General features: G+C 44.6%; 1 protein-coding gene across 1 annotated transcript in view; it reads right to left on the minus strand.

The window, feature by feature from the left end:
- Positions 1-7866, minus strand: part of LMF1 (lipase maturation factor 1) — an 89509-nt gene extending 81643 nt beyond the window's left edge. The window contains exons 1-2 of the mRNA XM_053470909.1: positions 7655-7866; positions 3449-3758 (exon numbers count right to left, since the gene is read on the minus strand). Of these exons, the coding sequence (XP_053326884.1) occupies positions 3449-3758; positions 7655-7862 (518 nt within the window). The 5' untranslated portion in view covers positions 7863-7866. The remainder of the gene's footprint in view (positions 1-3448; positions 3759-7654) is intronic.
- Between the last annotated feature and the right edge of the window lie 7862 nt (positions 7867-15728).

The following is a 15728-nucleotide window of genomic DNA, read 5'->3' on the forward strand; positions in this document are numbered from 1 at the left end:
AACTGATTGCCCATGACTTCTATTTAAGGTGCACCCTATGGGCAAATTTCCTGGCACCGATGCCCACCCTTTAACGAATGCCCACGTCAAGAGCCTCAGATGTTTAGAAAAAGCCAGCCGTGAAAAGTTTCGGGCAATTAAAAGATACTAATAAAAGCTAAAGATGGGTGCCAGCTGTGACTCCCAGTGCTCCCAGTCCAGTGCGGGGCAGGTGGGGCAGGGAAAACCAGTTCTTTACTGGGCTGGCCATTTGGTGACGTGACAGGTTACACGTCGGTGACGTACACGGCTGTGCGCTTCAGATATAGAGTGAGCGTCTGTGATCCCGATATAGCTACTTTATTACAGAAGAGGAGTTCAGGCACCTGCTTTTGGACTATAATCTTTACCGCCATCAGCCGCAGGGTCTGACAGCTGAGTGTGATGGGTGTTGTAATCTGACGTCGTCTCTACGAGCAGCGCGGTTTACCGGCGTACAGCAGGAGTAAGGAAAAATCAGATATATGACTGTTTATGAGTAAGTTGAGAACTAGCACGAAAAGGGTTAAAAGCCCAAAACACCCTGCACCCAATATTCCCCTCTTCCCGATACAAATAAGGATCAGATAATAACAGCGGCGAGGTTTGATCATCCATCACTTCTCATATTCTTTGCGGTCACAAATAGTTTTTTTTTGTCAATAATATTTAATGAATCTGCTATTAATCCGCGGGGGGGGGGGCTCGCCGTGTGTCCGGAAAATCTGTTTGTACAGCACTGCGGAATATGGCAGCGCTATACAAATAAATAATAACCCATCAGCATGTCCAACGCCATCCAACTTATAGAGGGCCACACTGACCATCGAGGACGTGGAATCCACCGGGTCAAACTCATATGCGACGGACTACCATTCCCATAATCCCCAGGAAGCCCCAGGCTAGCCATGCCTACCGAGACTTATAGTTCACATTCAGCGCTGAGAGCTGCCAAATATTTCCGCAGGCTTCCTCAATTTTATGTGACCACGGAACACAATATGCAAATTTTGGCACACTTTACTGCAGCAGCTCGTTTGCATATGGGGACAGGCAGTGATGTCACTAAAGAGACCGGGCAAAGTCCGGACGGCTATCGACTGCACGAGGCCCAAGAGAGACGGAAATATACGCTGCAGTTCAAAAGTTTGGGGTCACTCAGAAACGTCCTCGGTTTCAGGAGAAAAGCAGAGTTTTGTCCATTAAAATAAAATCAGAAACCCAGCGCAGACGGGGTTAACGTTGTTAATTAGACTGTGGATTTCGGTTCTGGGCTGTAGGGTCAGGCTGGGTTGGTCCGATAATGACGGTAATGGCGGTAAGCGGACTCGAATTTGGAACCGCGGGGCAAGCGATCCAAGCGTTGAGTTTTCTTGGCTGCTTGCGATTCTAGCAGATTATTAGGAAAAAAGGGTGTTTTCGCGCATTCTGTACTCAATGTAAACACTGTGCGCCATCACTTCGACCCGTCCTCGGGGGCCTACATTTTAAGTGTCTAAAAAAAGGCAATGTCCGCCACTCTGGTTCTACAAGAGTTAATGGGGGTCTCTCAATTCAGGCTTTGAAACCGATCTGTGCCGTCCCCCAGAGATAGGAAGCGCCCGGTGCTCTTCCTTTGCAGGAAGGATGACCCCCCTATGATCCTTCTAAATTTGCTTTAAAAGTCCCTGAGATAATCTGCTTCCCTTTTTATTTTATTCCCGGTTAGTTCGCAAAAAAACAACAAAGAAACGTCTGTGTTTTGGGCCAAGGAGAAGCAACAGATAAAAATGGAAGCGGGAGATTAAAGCGATCCGACGGCAGCGATCCGACGGCAGAGCTGATAAGGTTCTGGACACTTATTTTTTTTTTAGTCTACACCCCATTAAAAAACTTTGACCCCCCCCCCCAGACACCCCAAGAAGAATCTACCCTCTTCTTTATTATTTGATATATCGTTCTATTCCTCCCACTTTTATGCTAGGGGGTGTGGTTAGAGGTGTGACTGGGCGGGGCTCTGTGCCCTAGTGTGGGGTATTTGTGTAACTGAGCGGGGCATTTAGAAGAAGGTAATATTTACCCTGTTTATAAAGCCGTTTCCTGCTGTTTCTATACACATTAACGGGGCTTTTAGGGCTGTAGAACCCTGCGATCCCCTCATACCCAGCAAACATTCCGAGCTCCTAGAAAAGAGGGGCATCAGGGGAGGAGAGAGGGGCATCAGGAGAGGACAGAGGGACAGTCAAGAGAGGACAGAGGGACATCAGGCAGCCCTTATCGGTAGGACACACCGTCCTAATCCTTTGGCATCTTAGTATAAGACCCCCGGACCGCCGATGCTCTCGGAATCTTGGAGTAACCGCCGGCAGATCGCTGTATTGTAAGGAACCCAATCTGCTTAAACATGAATTCAATTAATTCAAAAATGACTAACATCCCCCCCAAAACCGACACTACGGCGTTTGAGTAAGCGGAGGAGCGTCGGGAGCGGAATGGATTTCTGTAGAAGAAATAAAGCGATCTCAGCCGTCGTGAAGCCGCGTGTCACACTACATGCACAATAATAATGCGTTCTCCCCGCCAATGACCCGTTACACAGCATGTAATGAAAAGGCTCGATCATGCCTGACCGGACAGCAGAAACGGGCAGATTTCATTTGTTTTTGTTGTTTTTTTTTTTTCCCTTTCTTTTCTGCGCCATAAAACTAATTTCCTCGCTGATATATTCCTTGTCACAAAGAGTCCGGGCAGCTACCAGGCTGGGAAACTACTCTGCGTGCTTATTTTTGGGAGCGTGATACCTGGTAACACTTCAACGCGGCCTCCAGAACTCAGTTGGGGTGTCGGAACTGTGGGGTCCACTGGGGGAGGGGAAAATGCCAGTGCTGAAAATGATTGAAAGCTCTTGGGAACAGTACTCTGCAAACCCAAAATAAGTTGCACTCTAGTCTTTAAAGTGTATCTATATCCTCAGCCAATGAATCAAATAAATTGTTGGAATACGATTCAATGCCCGTCTGCCGTATCAAGCGACTGGCTGACATTTCTGGGCAGAGGTGCGGTTACCCCAGATATAAGTCGAACCCCCAAAACAAAGGGGGCAGTAATTCTCAGCAAGCTATTACACCCACAAAAGCTGCTTGTTACAGAGCCCGGGAACCCCCTTATATGTCAGGTGTGCCGGGGGTGGGGGGGTCCACATAGGTGGGATAGGGGGCATGGCCACTCGGGATGCAGCGTGAAGGGCCGACCCACTGAGCTTCTCCTGCAGGAAAGTCTGCACTGGCCATGTATGATATATAGATAATGAACACCATCCCAGCAATTTCACTATACATTATACAGGGCCGGCTATGTCCTTCCTACTTAAAAAGTTAGGTGGTTTAGTGAATCCTGCCGGGTAAAACGTATGAATTACTTTAGAACGTCCTGAACGGAGGGGAAAGCTTACCATATCTGTCCGACGTTCACCAATGAGTGGTAAAGTATCCAGAGAGCAGCCATGAGGATCATATTAGCACATCCCGAGACAAGAACGAAGGCTGAAATGGCAAGGCCGGCCAACGCGATGTTATCCAAGTGGGTATCCATGTGCGACCAGTCTAAGAGCCAGAGCAGCGTGGGCGCGTAACTGAGGGCATCCGTGCCAATTCCTCCGCCAAAGTATCGTTTGATGTCTTCCAGATGCAGCCGGCATGGCAGTAACCCTTTGTCCCCAATCAGCTGCTTGTTCTGGTGGAAAGCAACCAGGAACGCCACGACTAAACAAAGAGAATCAAAAGCGGCCGGGATTAATACGGGGCAAAATCCAGGAGGGTAAATAAAATAAACATATTTGTCTATACAAAGAACAGAACTATAAGGAACTGTATAGGTCCAGATAAAAAAAATAAATAAAGAAAAAGCACATTTATTGCAAGTCTCCACTTGGTAGAATCACCGCATGATGAGAATTGCAGTTTGGGTAAAAAAAACCAAAAAACATAACTAATAGACTGATGGATAAAACGGTTAGAAGCTGCAATTTATTTGATCCATACATATAGTTACAATTCTAAGCTAGGATTCCAAGCTAGCAAGTGATGGGTTCAAATGCCGGCTGAGAATCATCGTAGTTTTAGTTAATTTAACATCTGGAGATGTTTCCTCTGGCCAAGTATTTCAAGCTAATGAAGACACCTCAAGTGTAAGTAGCCATTAGTCAAACAGAGTGCTTGTTTTGAGATCACACTTTGCTGGCCGGCAAACTGCTCTTTTGTGTTGAATTTATCAGGCTAATTGGCTTCTCTAAACAAATGTAACCCCACGAATAGCAGAGGTCAGAGGGGCTTTTATCTATAAGAACCTGTCGCAGGCGCCTAGCAGCGGAGACGTTTTATTTGCTGTCCTTTCGAGACGTTGGGTAAGCAAGCGCTTGCAGGACTCTCACGGAGAGGAGACAATGGGGGGGCAAAGATGAAAGAATCCCAGACTTGACCGATTTTTCTTAATTTCGACCATGGTGTGTTTTGAACAGCCGAGGTTCCTTTACCTGATATCTTACAAGTCGTTCCTATCCCCAGAGATCATGGGGTCCTCACAGACGGCAGAAGGTTCGCACGAGGCCCGGAATAACGGATTGAAAAAAATCTAACGCGCCCCTCTCTTCCTAATAAAGTCTTTTTCGCTGCCGCAGAGCCGTATTATCTGCCCCTATAAAGCCAGCTCAGCGAGGCCAAACGGAAGCTCTTTTCTCCCCGACCGGTCTGTCTGAGGGATTTAATTACGGCGCGTGAGCCAGGAACCCATGCCTCGCGAGGAGAAGCCGCTCGGATTTTTCGCCATTAGCTCATATTTTTGGAATTTTTTTTTTTCTCCTCTCCAGCTCACAGCTTGCGCCGCTAAAAACAATAGAGAAAAACGTCCCAAAGATTAAAAGTCTTGTCAGCTCCTTCCCTGCCGGCGACTTCCGTGCCTAGCAAGACGACCTGGACCAACGCCACCCCGACCGCTTCTGGCACGGGCAAAAGGAGTTTTTGTTTTTTTGCTTTTATTTATTTTCTCAGGCGCGGCGGCCGCCATCTTTATTTATCTGATAATGCTGAATGGTCTGGCTGTGAGCTGGATGTTAATGGGTTAAATGTTAGATATTTAAAGGGACGGTCACACCTACTGGGGATCAGAAGAAATTCCGATTTACTTACCCAATAACCATCTCCAGCTTCCATCTTTAGTCTTGGCCACAATCGATCAAAATATATAATTTCTGATATACTTACCGGCAGTCAACTTGGGGGGGTCTCACTAGGCTAATTTAAACGGGAATTCTTTCCTCCTATTGATTGGCTGCTTTAAGTAAGAAGGACTATGGAGGGAGCAGGGAGCTGCAGCTTCTCCCTAAGGTAATTGTTATTTTGTTTTTGTACACTACCGTCCAAAAAAAATGGGGTTTAATGGAAAACAAGGACATTTCTGGCTGTAACATATTCTGTCCTCATAATGTTGATTAAGCAATGGGGGGGCCGTACAGAAATGAATTCGCAATTTTTAAAGAAAAATATATATATATATTGAGTCCGTGGAGTGACTCTACTTCTCAGAATTGAGCGTTTTTGCTCCGTTTCTAATTGCGAACTCGATCCGCCACAAAACCTAACCCTGCGCGGTTATTTCAGACGATCTGTACGAAACCGCAGTGATCTCGGTGATTAGGGACGATGATTACAAAAAAAATACACACACATGCTTTCAGAAGTAGAGGGTTTTTTTTCTGTAAGGACGGCTAAATCCTTCAAGACTCTAATTAAAACATCTTAAAGGAAGACTTTGTTCCGTCTCCATTACGTCTCTTTGCGAGAAAGGCTCGTTCTCCTAAACACAGCGCAGACGGGAGAAGTCTGCAAAACAACAGGATATTCGTGAAACGGGAGAGCCGTTTCTCACTCCTGTGTTCCAAGGGCCATTTATCACTCCCATCACTCCTGTGTTCCAAGGGCCATTTATCACTCCCATCACTCCTGTGTTCCAAGGGCCCTTTATCACTCCCATCACTCCTGTGCTCCAATGGCCCTTTATCACTCCCATCACTCCTGTGCTCCAATGGCCCTTTATCACTCCCATCACTCCTGTGTTCCAATGGCCCTTTATCACTCCCATCACTCCTGTCTTCCAATGGCACGTTGTGTTCGCTGATCCAAGTTTAAGTTTAAAAGGGTAATTGATGGCTAGAAAACCCTTTTTGCAATTTTGTTACAGACAAAAATGTTCTTGTTTTCCATGTAAACAGCTCAGTGACCCCAAACTTATGAACAGTAGTGTATGTAATATATATATTGTTTCTTTAAATCTGGAAACATTATAATATGGTTGGGAAAAAACGTGCAATTTAGGAAAAGTAACAGATGAGCTTAGTCATGCATTCGAAAAAAGCGACTTGCGTGCAAAAGTTTCCGCGATTATATATATATATATATATATATATATATATATATAAATGTAAAGGTTTCCACGATTATATATATATATATAAATGTAAAGGTTTCCGCGATTATATATATAAATGTAAAGGTTTCTGAGATTATATATATATATTATATATGTAAAGGTTTCTGAGATTATATATATATATTATATATGTAAAGGTTTCTGAGATTATATATATATATTATATATGTAAAGGTTTCTGAGATTATATATATATATTATATATGTAAAGGTTTCTGAGATTATATGCGCACTTTTATTTCATGCTTTACAGTCTCAAAATTTTAGACATTCCGATATCTGCAGGAAACAGAAAGAACACAAGGCGCCCCCCGGCACACAAGGGGTTAACGGCATGCGCCGCCGGGTTTGTTATCGTAAAGGATTCCTTTAAGGATTACAGGATCAAGTCCCAAGTGCAGCGGCCGTGGCGGACCCCCCTGCGCTGCGCGCTCTGCGTGGGGTAAGTTTGGGTAGAATGTGCCCAGTTTTAGGATTGTAAATGAAATACAGGATAAAGTTTGTGGCCAAACAAACACAACGGCCGGCCCGGGGTATCAACATGTTCCGCTGCAATCAGAAGGGGCGCCAGGAGATGCAACAAAGATGGTGCCACCTTCCAGCGTACCCAGTCGGGGCCAAAAACGCTTCATGTATAAAGAACGGCGCATGAATAACGGGTAAGGGAGGTGACGCCAACCGTGAAGCACTGACGACATGTGAGGTGCCAACGAACTGCACGTGTCCCATGAGGTGACCCTGAGGATGCCAATCAGCTGCGCATGTCCCCTGAGGTGACCCCGAGGATGCCAACCAACTGTGCATGTGCCCTGAGGTGACCAGGTGGATGCCAACCAACTGCGCATGTCCCCTGAGGTGACCCAGAAGATGCCAACCAACTGCGCATGTGCCCTGAGGTGACTCGGGGAATGCCAATCAGCTCCGCATGCCCCCTGAGGTGACCCCGAGGATGCCAGCCAACTGTGCATGCCCCCTGAGGTGATATGCGGAATGCCAGCAACCATGCTATGCACTGGGCAGCCATGCACCAGGCCGAGGCATTACCCACCGAGCCGGCTCGGTATATTGTGCATTTAGACTGCATACCCGCGGCATGCCTTAAAACCGCCCATATGCCCCGGGCTGCCCTGCGGTATGACGTGTCCCCAGTTCTGGCCCGAGTACGCATACTCACAGTATATGGCCGCTATGGCTCTCAGCAATACGATCCTGGTCAACCAGAAGCTTCCGGTTTGGAGCGGGGCCCCTGCACTGGGCCCCTCATTCTTCTCGGGGGCATCCGCGCTATGTGCCGGGGTGGTCGCGGCAGTCTCAGCCGCCCTCCTCCTCCGGAGCCCCGGCTCCCCTGCTCTGCCAGTCTCGCCGGTCGTGGGCACCGCCATCTTGCTACACCCCCTGGAGCCCGCTGTCACTGCCCTCTCAGTCAGCCTCTGGGCCATGGGCGCCGCCATCTTGCTACACCCTGCTGTCACCTCACTCATCTAGCATTCTCCCTGTGCCTTCTGGGTTCCAATGGGTTAAAGGAGATTTAGCGCAAATTATATTTTTATAACCTAATTATGTAATAAATGTATTACCTTTACAGATAAACACCAGTAATGACTGTAATTGGTATCAGTTTTGCTGCCATATAATAATCCTTGCGGAAGACATCAGAGATATAATTTGTAATCGTTTTTTGCCGGTAGATCGACCCCCGTCTAGTCGCCCGTTTCTTCTACTGTAAAATCTCAAACCTTAATCAGTCGTTGGTCTCGTCTTAGATTCAGGAGCCGTATGTCTATCCCATGCATGTTTAATCCCCTCACTGTATTACCCTCTACCGCTTCTGCTGGGAGACTGTTCCACTAACTATAGAAAGATATGCCCACGACAGAGTTTGGGGTACAAGTGGGGACCAACAGGAGCGGGGTAGAAGTTTTTCACAATGTTCCTCAACATCGTCCTAATAGAAACTTAAATGGAAATTCTGACATTTCAATCTCCGCAAACCGTCACCCTCTAAACGGTGTTATAGAAACCCATTTACAAAACTGTGCCGCCCTGTTGGCGTCATTAGCTTAGTGAAAGAGTCAGAGACCTCGTGGGAGATCCCCGTTCCCTGCCTGAAACTAGGAGGTAGCCCCCCACATTAGCAGGAAAGCTTCATCTACATCAGGAGTGTGAAAGGGTTAATTCTCATCTTAAAGAAACCGTAAAAAGCGTTTTCATTTAAAAAGTGTTTTCTTTAAATGTATGGAGCGCTGCAGAGTACATTAAATAAATACGAGGGTCTGTATATTATCTATATATTTATAGTCCAGCCGATGATGTCATGGGCTATACTGGTAGGATTCAGTGGGTCTGTGTAATATGGAGTTCGATGACTTCATATTGCTGAGCCCTGAACGAAGGCGACGGGGGAGTGATATCTGCGTGACACCAAAGCTGGCGTGCGTCCAGACCGGGCTGAGCAGCAATACCCTCCTATAAGAATACGGGGGGGGGGGCTGCGTATTACACATCAGACATTGTAACGTTGTCGATGACACAATGTTACCATAAAGCAGGGTCGCATGATGTCATAGCACGGTCTGAGGAATCCGGAACCTTGTATACAGCGTGACGTAAGGTGTCATGTGACTGCGGCGTGATGGGGGCTGACGGCGCGGAGCAATGTCTGCTGCACACTCTGAAGGTGCTGTCCCACCAACTCTGCGGAATGTAACATCCCATTAGAGACACAACCGCTAGCGCTGCTAAAAGGTGATGGGGCCCTGTTCATAGGAGCTTACAATCTAGAAGGTATACACTGTATCTGTGTATGTGCTAGAGATTATCCATTGGGTTAGGTACATGGCTGACGTATAAATGCCCTATTGTTCTCAACCTGTCTCCTCGTCGAGGTTACGAGTCACACTGTTCTCTACAGACGGGTAAATAATGGCACATTGTACGGGGAGGAAAAGGGCCCGGTGTAGTCGGATGATTAAAAGAACTGTCTGTTTGATTAACTTGAATGTTTTTTTCAGCCCCAGGTATATAGGAACCTGTGCCGGGTACAGACTCACAACTCTCCCAGCACGCGAAGAGAAGATACTCGGGAAGATCAGCAAGACTTCACAAGGTAGGGACAAGCTTTACTTCACTGAGAGAGCAAAGTGGAATAGCCACCCAGCAGAGGTGGTAGAAACTAATAAAGTGAGGGAATTTAATGTATATATATATATATATGTATATGTATATATAGATAGATATAGCTATATATATATACATATATTTTATATATATAGCCGGCAGATAAATGTATCATCTTAAGACAGGTGTTTGTCGGCTAAATTCTGACCGTGATTCCACTTAAAAACCTGATATTTCTGCGTTTTACTGTTATAATAAATGATTAGAAAATAACCCCATTGTACAGCGCTGCGGAATATGATGGCGCTATAATGCTATTTAATAACTGAATTAATTATATTAAAGTAGAAATTTGGAGTATGACATATCGGCTTAAAACATTATAATTTTTTAAATAAATATATCATTTTTAAACATTAATATTCTATTAAATGCTTCAGTGATCAGTAACCCTTTAAAGGCCTCATTGGGGATGGCGGGTTATATTTAAAGGGAATATATAACTTGATCTACGTCGTTCTATTGATACCTGACGATTTTGCTCATTAGGGATCTGGTTATAATTGCATTCTGTAGAACGTGTTTAGGTGCCAAGGTCCTGATTATCCTTTTCTGCCCTTGTTTTGGTGTCGATGACATCACTGGACAGGGAGTGCAATGGGAATTAAAGGCGAAAAACTTGCACGGTTATGATTCGTCCCGTCAGGATGTATGATCGCATAGAGCGTGATGTAACTCACCTCTCCGGCTAGTGAAGGATTTGGGTCGGGCCCAATTAAATACCGTCCCTCCTAACTGTGACATTTGGGACATTCCTTCCTCACGATGACACGAGCACTGGTTCCATTTAACTCTTTATTCACATACGGTGGGTAGGTTTTCACTTGAGTTAGAACGTTCTAGAGCAAGACCATCAAGCGAGAGATTCGGAAAAGTTCTGTACATATTGTACAGCGCTTCGGAATATGAAGGCGCTATATGTAAAACAATAAATAATAATATTCAGGGGCCTCCTGCCACCACGCAAGGGGTATCTTGGGGCAAAAGGTCCTGTTGTTCTTGCACGCTCACACCTATAGCTTATTCTATGCTCTCCATGGCTCCTCGGAGTCACAGTGGGGCAGAACCACTTAGTCCACAGCAATCCCCCACTAGGCAACCAGGCAATAGGGTCAAGGGGGTGCAAGGATGGACCCCTGGGTCCTGCAGCTGTACCCAGTTACCCCAGTTACGCCACTTACGTTCCCTTTCCTAGTGCAGAGGTACAGTATATAATTATATATATATAAATATATACCGGCTATATTTAATACATATAGAAGATAAAATGTCCAATTTTTAAGTTTTATTTCTGCCTGAGTTAATTGATAACACAGTGGGTATAAGTCTGGCACACAAGGCGTTAATCCGGACCTCCCCTTGACAAGGATTCCTTGGGTGAGATTGAACAACATTTGCTGTTTCCACTTAAAACTAAACTAATTTTCTCGCCTTCGGAACCTCATTTGCTCTTTGAAGACGCTGCTATTGACGACTGTTTTTTCACCCCCCTCGGTCTTCGGTAAACTTGCAGGTGAAAAGATTCTCACCCTCGGGGATGTCCGGGATTCCCGACCACCACCACGCAGCACATTATTTGGTTAATGAACCCGCGGTCAGTCCACGGGAAGCAGACCTCTCTCTAAAATAAAAAAATAATAAAATAAATAAATAAAAAATAAATAAAAAAATAATAGAAAATAATAATAATAACAAAAACACACAGGAGTTAGCGTATTCTAGAGGCCAGGGCAGGAGCAGCCCCTCTGACCACACTTGGGGGACTCTCTGGGTTTTGCCCGGTGACTCATTATTTCTCCCCAGGCTGAGAGGCGGCTTCTTCAAGAACCCAAAAAACTTTAAAATTAATTCCGACACAAGCTTAACGCGGCTCCATTTAGTGATGTATTTACTTTCAGGGCAGCGCCGCCGGCAACCCTACGGCGGGGGAATATGACATCATATGCCAGCACCCCACTTTTATTTCACTTATTTAATAATGTAACCTTTTACATAAAAATAGAATTTCATATTACAATGAAAATTAAAAATAATTTAAAAAATAATACAATTTTGGCATATCATAAGCTGTATCGCACAATAGACTATATATATATATAATTGGGAAAGGAATCCATTTTAACCCGCAAACATTTGCATATTTAAACAAGCAGTTTGGGGAAAGGTAAACAATTTCTAAGTGTGTATATTTTGTGGATTTCTGTGTGTTTTAGGAGTTATCCAACAAATTCTGGAAAGAAAACTCACCAAATTTTGCGTTTTAATTGCTTGCAGCCTCCTGTAATTATGGGCTCGGCTGTAATTGAAATCGAATGCTTTCAACATTTCTACGGGGGGGGGGGGGGTAATTTTTCCAGATTCTTTTATTTATTTATTTTATATATATATACTGTACAGTAAAGATTCTGCGTTATTCACATTTAATTCAGTGTGATTTAATCAGAAATGTCATTCAAAAAAAAAATGGAATGGTCTGCTTGTTTATGCCAAAATGTTTGTATTTTTTGTTTTGTTTATTTAAGTTTTTTCTGTCCTGAAATTACAAGGAAGGGAGGTTATTCAAACAGCAGCGTATTCTCTCCCTGCTTAATGTCTATCGGTCCGAACTTCTATTCTGCTGGAAAAAAATGTTTTACTTGGTATTAAGGTTCTGTGTTGGAGTTATTCGTTTTTTATTAAAGGAGTAAAAAATATTTTTCTCCTTGAGCATAACCCCCAGTGCTGTATATACTAATAACCCCCAGTGCTGTATACATCACCCCCCAGCGCTGTATACAGTAATATAACCCCCAGCACTGTATACAGTAATATAACCCCCAGCGCTGTATACAGTAATATATCCCCCAGCGCTGTATACAGTAATATAACCCCCAGCACTGTATACAGTAATATAACCCCCAGCGCTGTATACAGTAATATAACCCCCAGCGCTGTATACAGTAATAACCCCCCAAACACTATATACAGTAATATAACCCCCAGCACTGTATACAGTAATATAACCCCCAGCGCTGTATACAGTAATATATCCCCCAGCGCTGTATACAGTAATATATCCCCCAGCGCTGTATACAGTAATATAACCCCCCAGTGCTGTATACAGTAATATAACCCCCAGCGCTGTATACAGTAATATAACCCCCAGCGCTGTATACAGTAATATAACCCCCAGCGCTGTATACAGTAATATAACCCCCAGCGCTGTATACAGTAATATAACCCCCAGCGCTGTATACAGTAATATATCCCCCAGCGCTGTATACAGTAATATAACCCCCCAGTGCTGTATACAGTAATATAACCCCAGCACTGTATACAGTAATATAACCCCCCAGCGCTGTATACAGTAATATAACCCCCCCAGCGCTGTATACAGTAATATAACCCCCAGCGCTGTATACAGTAAAATAACCCCCAGTGCTGTATACAGTAATATAACCCCCCCAGCGCTGTATACAGTAATATAACCCCCCAGCGCTGTATACAGTGATATAACCCCCCCAGCGCTGTATAAAGTAATATAACCCCCAGCGCTGTATACAGTAATATAACCCCCAGTGCTGTATATACTAATAACCCCCCAGCGCTGTATACAGTAATATAACCCCCAGTGCTGTATACAGTAATATAACCCCCAGCGCTGTATACAGTAATATAACCCCCAGCACTGTATACAGTAATATAACCCCCCCAGCGCTGTATACAGTAATATAACCCCCCAGCGCTGTATACAGTAATATCCCCCCAGCGCTGTATACAGTAATATAACCCCCCCAGCGCTGTATACAGTAATATAACCCCCCCAGCGCTGTATACAGTAATATAACCCCCCAGCGCTGGATACAGTAATAACCCCCAGTGCTGTATACAGTAATATATCCCCCCAGCGCTGTATACAGTAATATAACCCCCCAGTGCTGTATACAGTAATATAACCCCCAGCGCTGTATACAGTAATATAACCCCCAGCGCTGTATACAGTAATATAACCCCCAGCGCTGTATACACTAATAACCCCCCCAGCGCTGTCTACAGTAATATAACCCCCCAGCACTGTATACAGTAATATAACCCCAGCGCTGTATACAGTAATATAACCCCCAGCGCTGTATACAGTAATATAACCCCCAGCGCTGTATACAGTAATATAACCCCCAGTGCTGTATACAGTAATATAACCCCCAGCGCTGTATACAGTAATAACCCCCCCCAGTGCTGTATACAGTAATATACCCCCCAGCGCTGTATACAGTAATATAACCCCCAGTGCTGTATACAGTAATATAACCCCCAGCGCTGTATACAGTAATAACCCCCCCCAGTGCTGTATACAGTAATATAACCCCCAGCGCTGTATACAGTAATAACCCCCCCCAGTGCTGTATACAGTAAGGATTGAAAAAAAAATGGTTTTATGTAATTCTGTTCCAATAAGCTCCCTTTATCTGCAGACCTGGAGCAGCCGTTGCTGTCGGTCATGTGATATTTTCAGTGACTTTCCCGGCTGAAACACCACACTGAGCTGATGCTTTATGGCAATGCTAATGAAGTCCGTTCCTCCATAGACTTTCATTTGCCTGAAAGTCCAGCTGTGTGATTAAGACTGAGCCATTCTACTGAGTTTGAGGTTTGTCTAGTTGATTAGGGATCAGATAACAGAGCGAGAATCATACAAATGGCTGATAAGCAGCTGCCTGAAAACATTAAATTACGGGGCAAAAACTACAACTGGGGTAAAAAAAAAAAACAGCACAATATTTTTGAAAGCTCATTTTTAATCCGATACAAGGAATGAAAAATGGTGGGAGATTCCCTTTAATTAGGGAAAATGATAAATAAAAATGAGAATTAACAATGAGGGAATTCGGATATATTTTGGGAGGACTCGAATGCAGTCAATTTAATAAAGGAATACTTTATTTTATTACCATGTCCCCTTTAATTACATAGTCATTAGTGAAATTGAAAACATCTGGCAGGTCAGCTGGGCTGGAGGCAGTTAGTTGGCCGGGTGAGTAAATCAGAGCTCGCAGAACGCGCGTTACAGAACTGATTGTCACAGGTGTCTTTCTTTCCCACAAACTTTAACCAGGCCAGTCAATAAACACATGGATCCATTCCCATGGCCGCTTATCTCCAATCAATAGATATGTTTGAGCAGAGATGGGTCCCAAACAGCAACGGGTGGGAAAGCCAGTGTCAGCCAGTACGAGCCTGACGGCCACTGGGAAAACTTCCCCCCTGAATAAAACGTAATTATACTGCAATAAAAAAAAAACATACTTTTATATTTTAGTTGAAGAACCTTGTTTTCTCCTTTTTTTATTGTATTTTAGTCTTAAAGGCAAACTCCGGCCTTCATATGCATGATACACTATGTAGACAAAAGTATTGGGACGGCTGCCCATTACACCAACAGGGACTTCGATGACATCACATTCTCAATACATAGACGTTAATATGAAGTTGGTTCCCCCTTTGCAGCTATAACGGCTTCCACTCTTCTGGGATGACTTTCCACAAGATTTTGGGGCGTTTCTGTGGGAATTTTTGCCCACTCTTCCAGTAGAGCGTCTGTGAGGTCAGGCGCTGATGTTGGACGAGACACCCGGCTCACAATCTCCATTCCAGTTCATCCCAAAGGTGTCCAATGGGGTTGAGGTCAGGGCTCTGGGCAGCTGGTCAAATTCCTCCACCTCAAGCTCATCTAACTATGTCTTTATGGACCTTGCTTAGATGGCAAGATCCAAGAACCAGTCCCATAATGGTCAGGAGGTCCATGTCTGGATTCCCCTTTACACTTGGGGAGAGACACAGAAGGATGAATTTACAAACCAAAAAACCTTGAGAACAACCCGACTGAGAACCGACAGCCGCTTCATAGGATCAGACTGATATGCCGATGGAGATTTTCCCTCTGTAATGGTGCAAGTGAGCTAAACCTCGAGACGCCCCCGAGCGGGCCGTCTGTTCAGCAGCTGTCTGTTCTTGCTTGAGATGTTCTTACATTTTTTTTGTGTAAATTCATCCTTCTGGGGTCTCTTGGGTTCCACCTTAAGTGTAAAGGTGAG

The sequence above is a fragment of the Spea bombifrons genome, chromosome 7 (genome assembly GCF_027358695.1).
Source record: "Spea bombifrons isolate aSpeBom1 chromosome 7, aSpeBom1.2.pri, whole genome shotgun sequence".
Taxonomy (NCBI): domain Eukaryota; kingdom Metazoa; phylum Chordata; class Amphibia; order Anura; family Pelobatidae; genus Spea; species Spea bombifrons.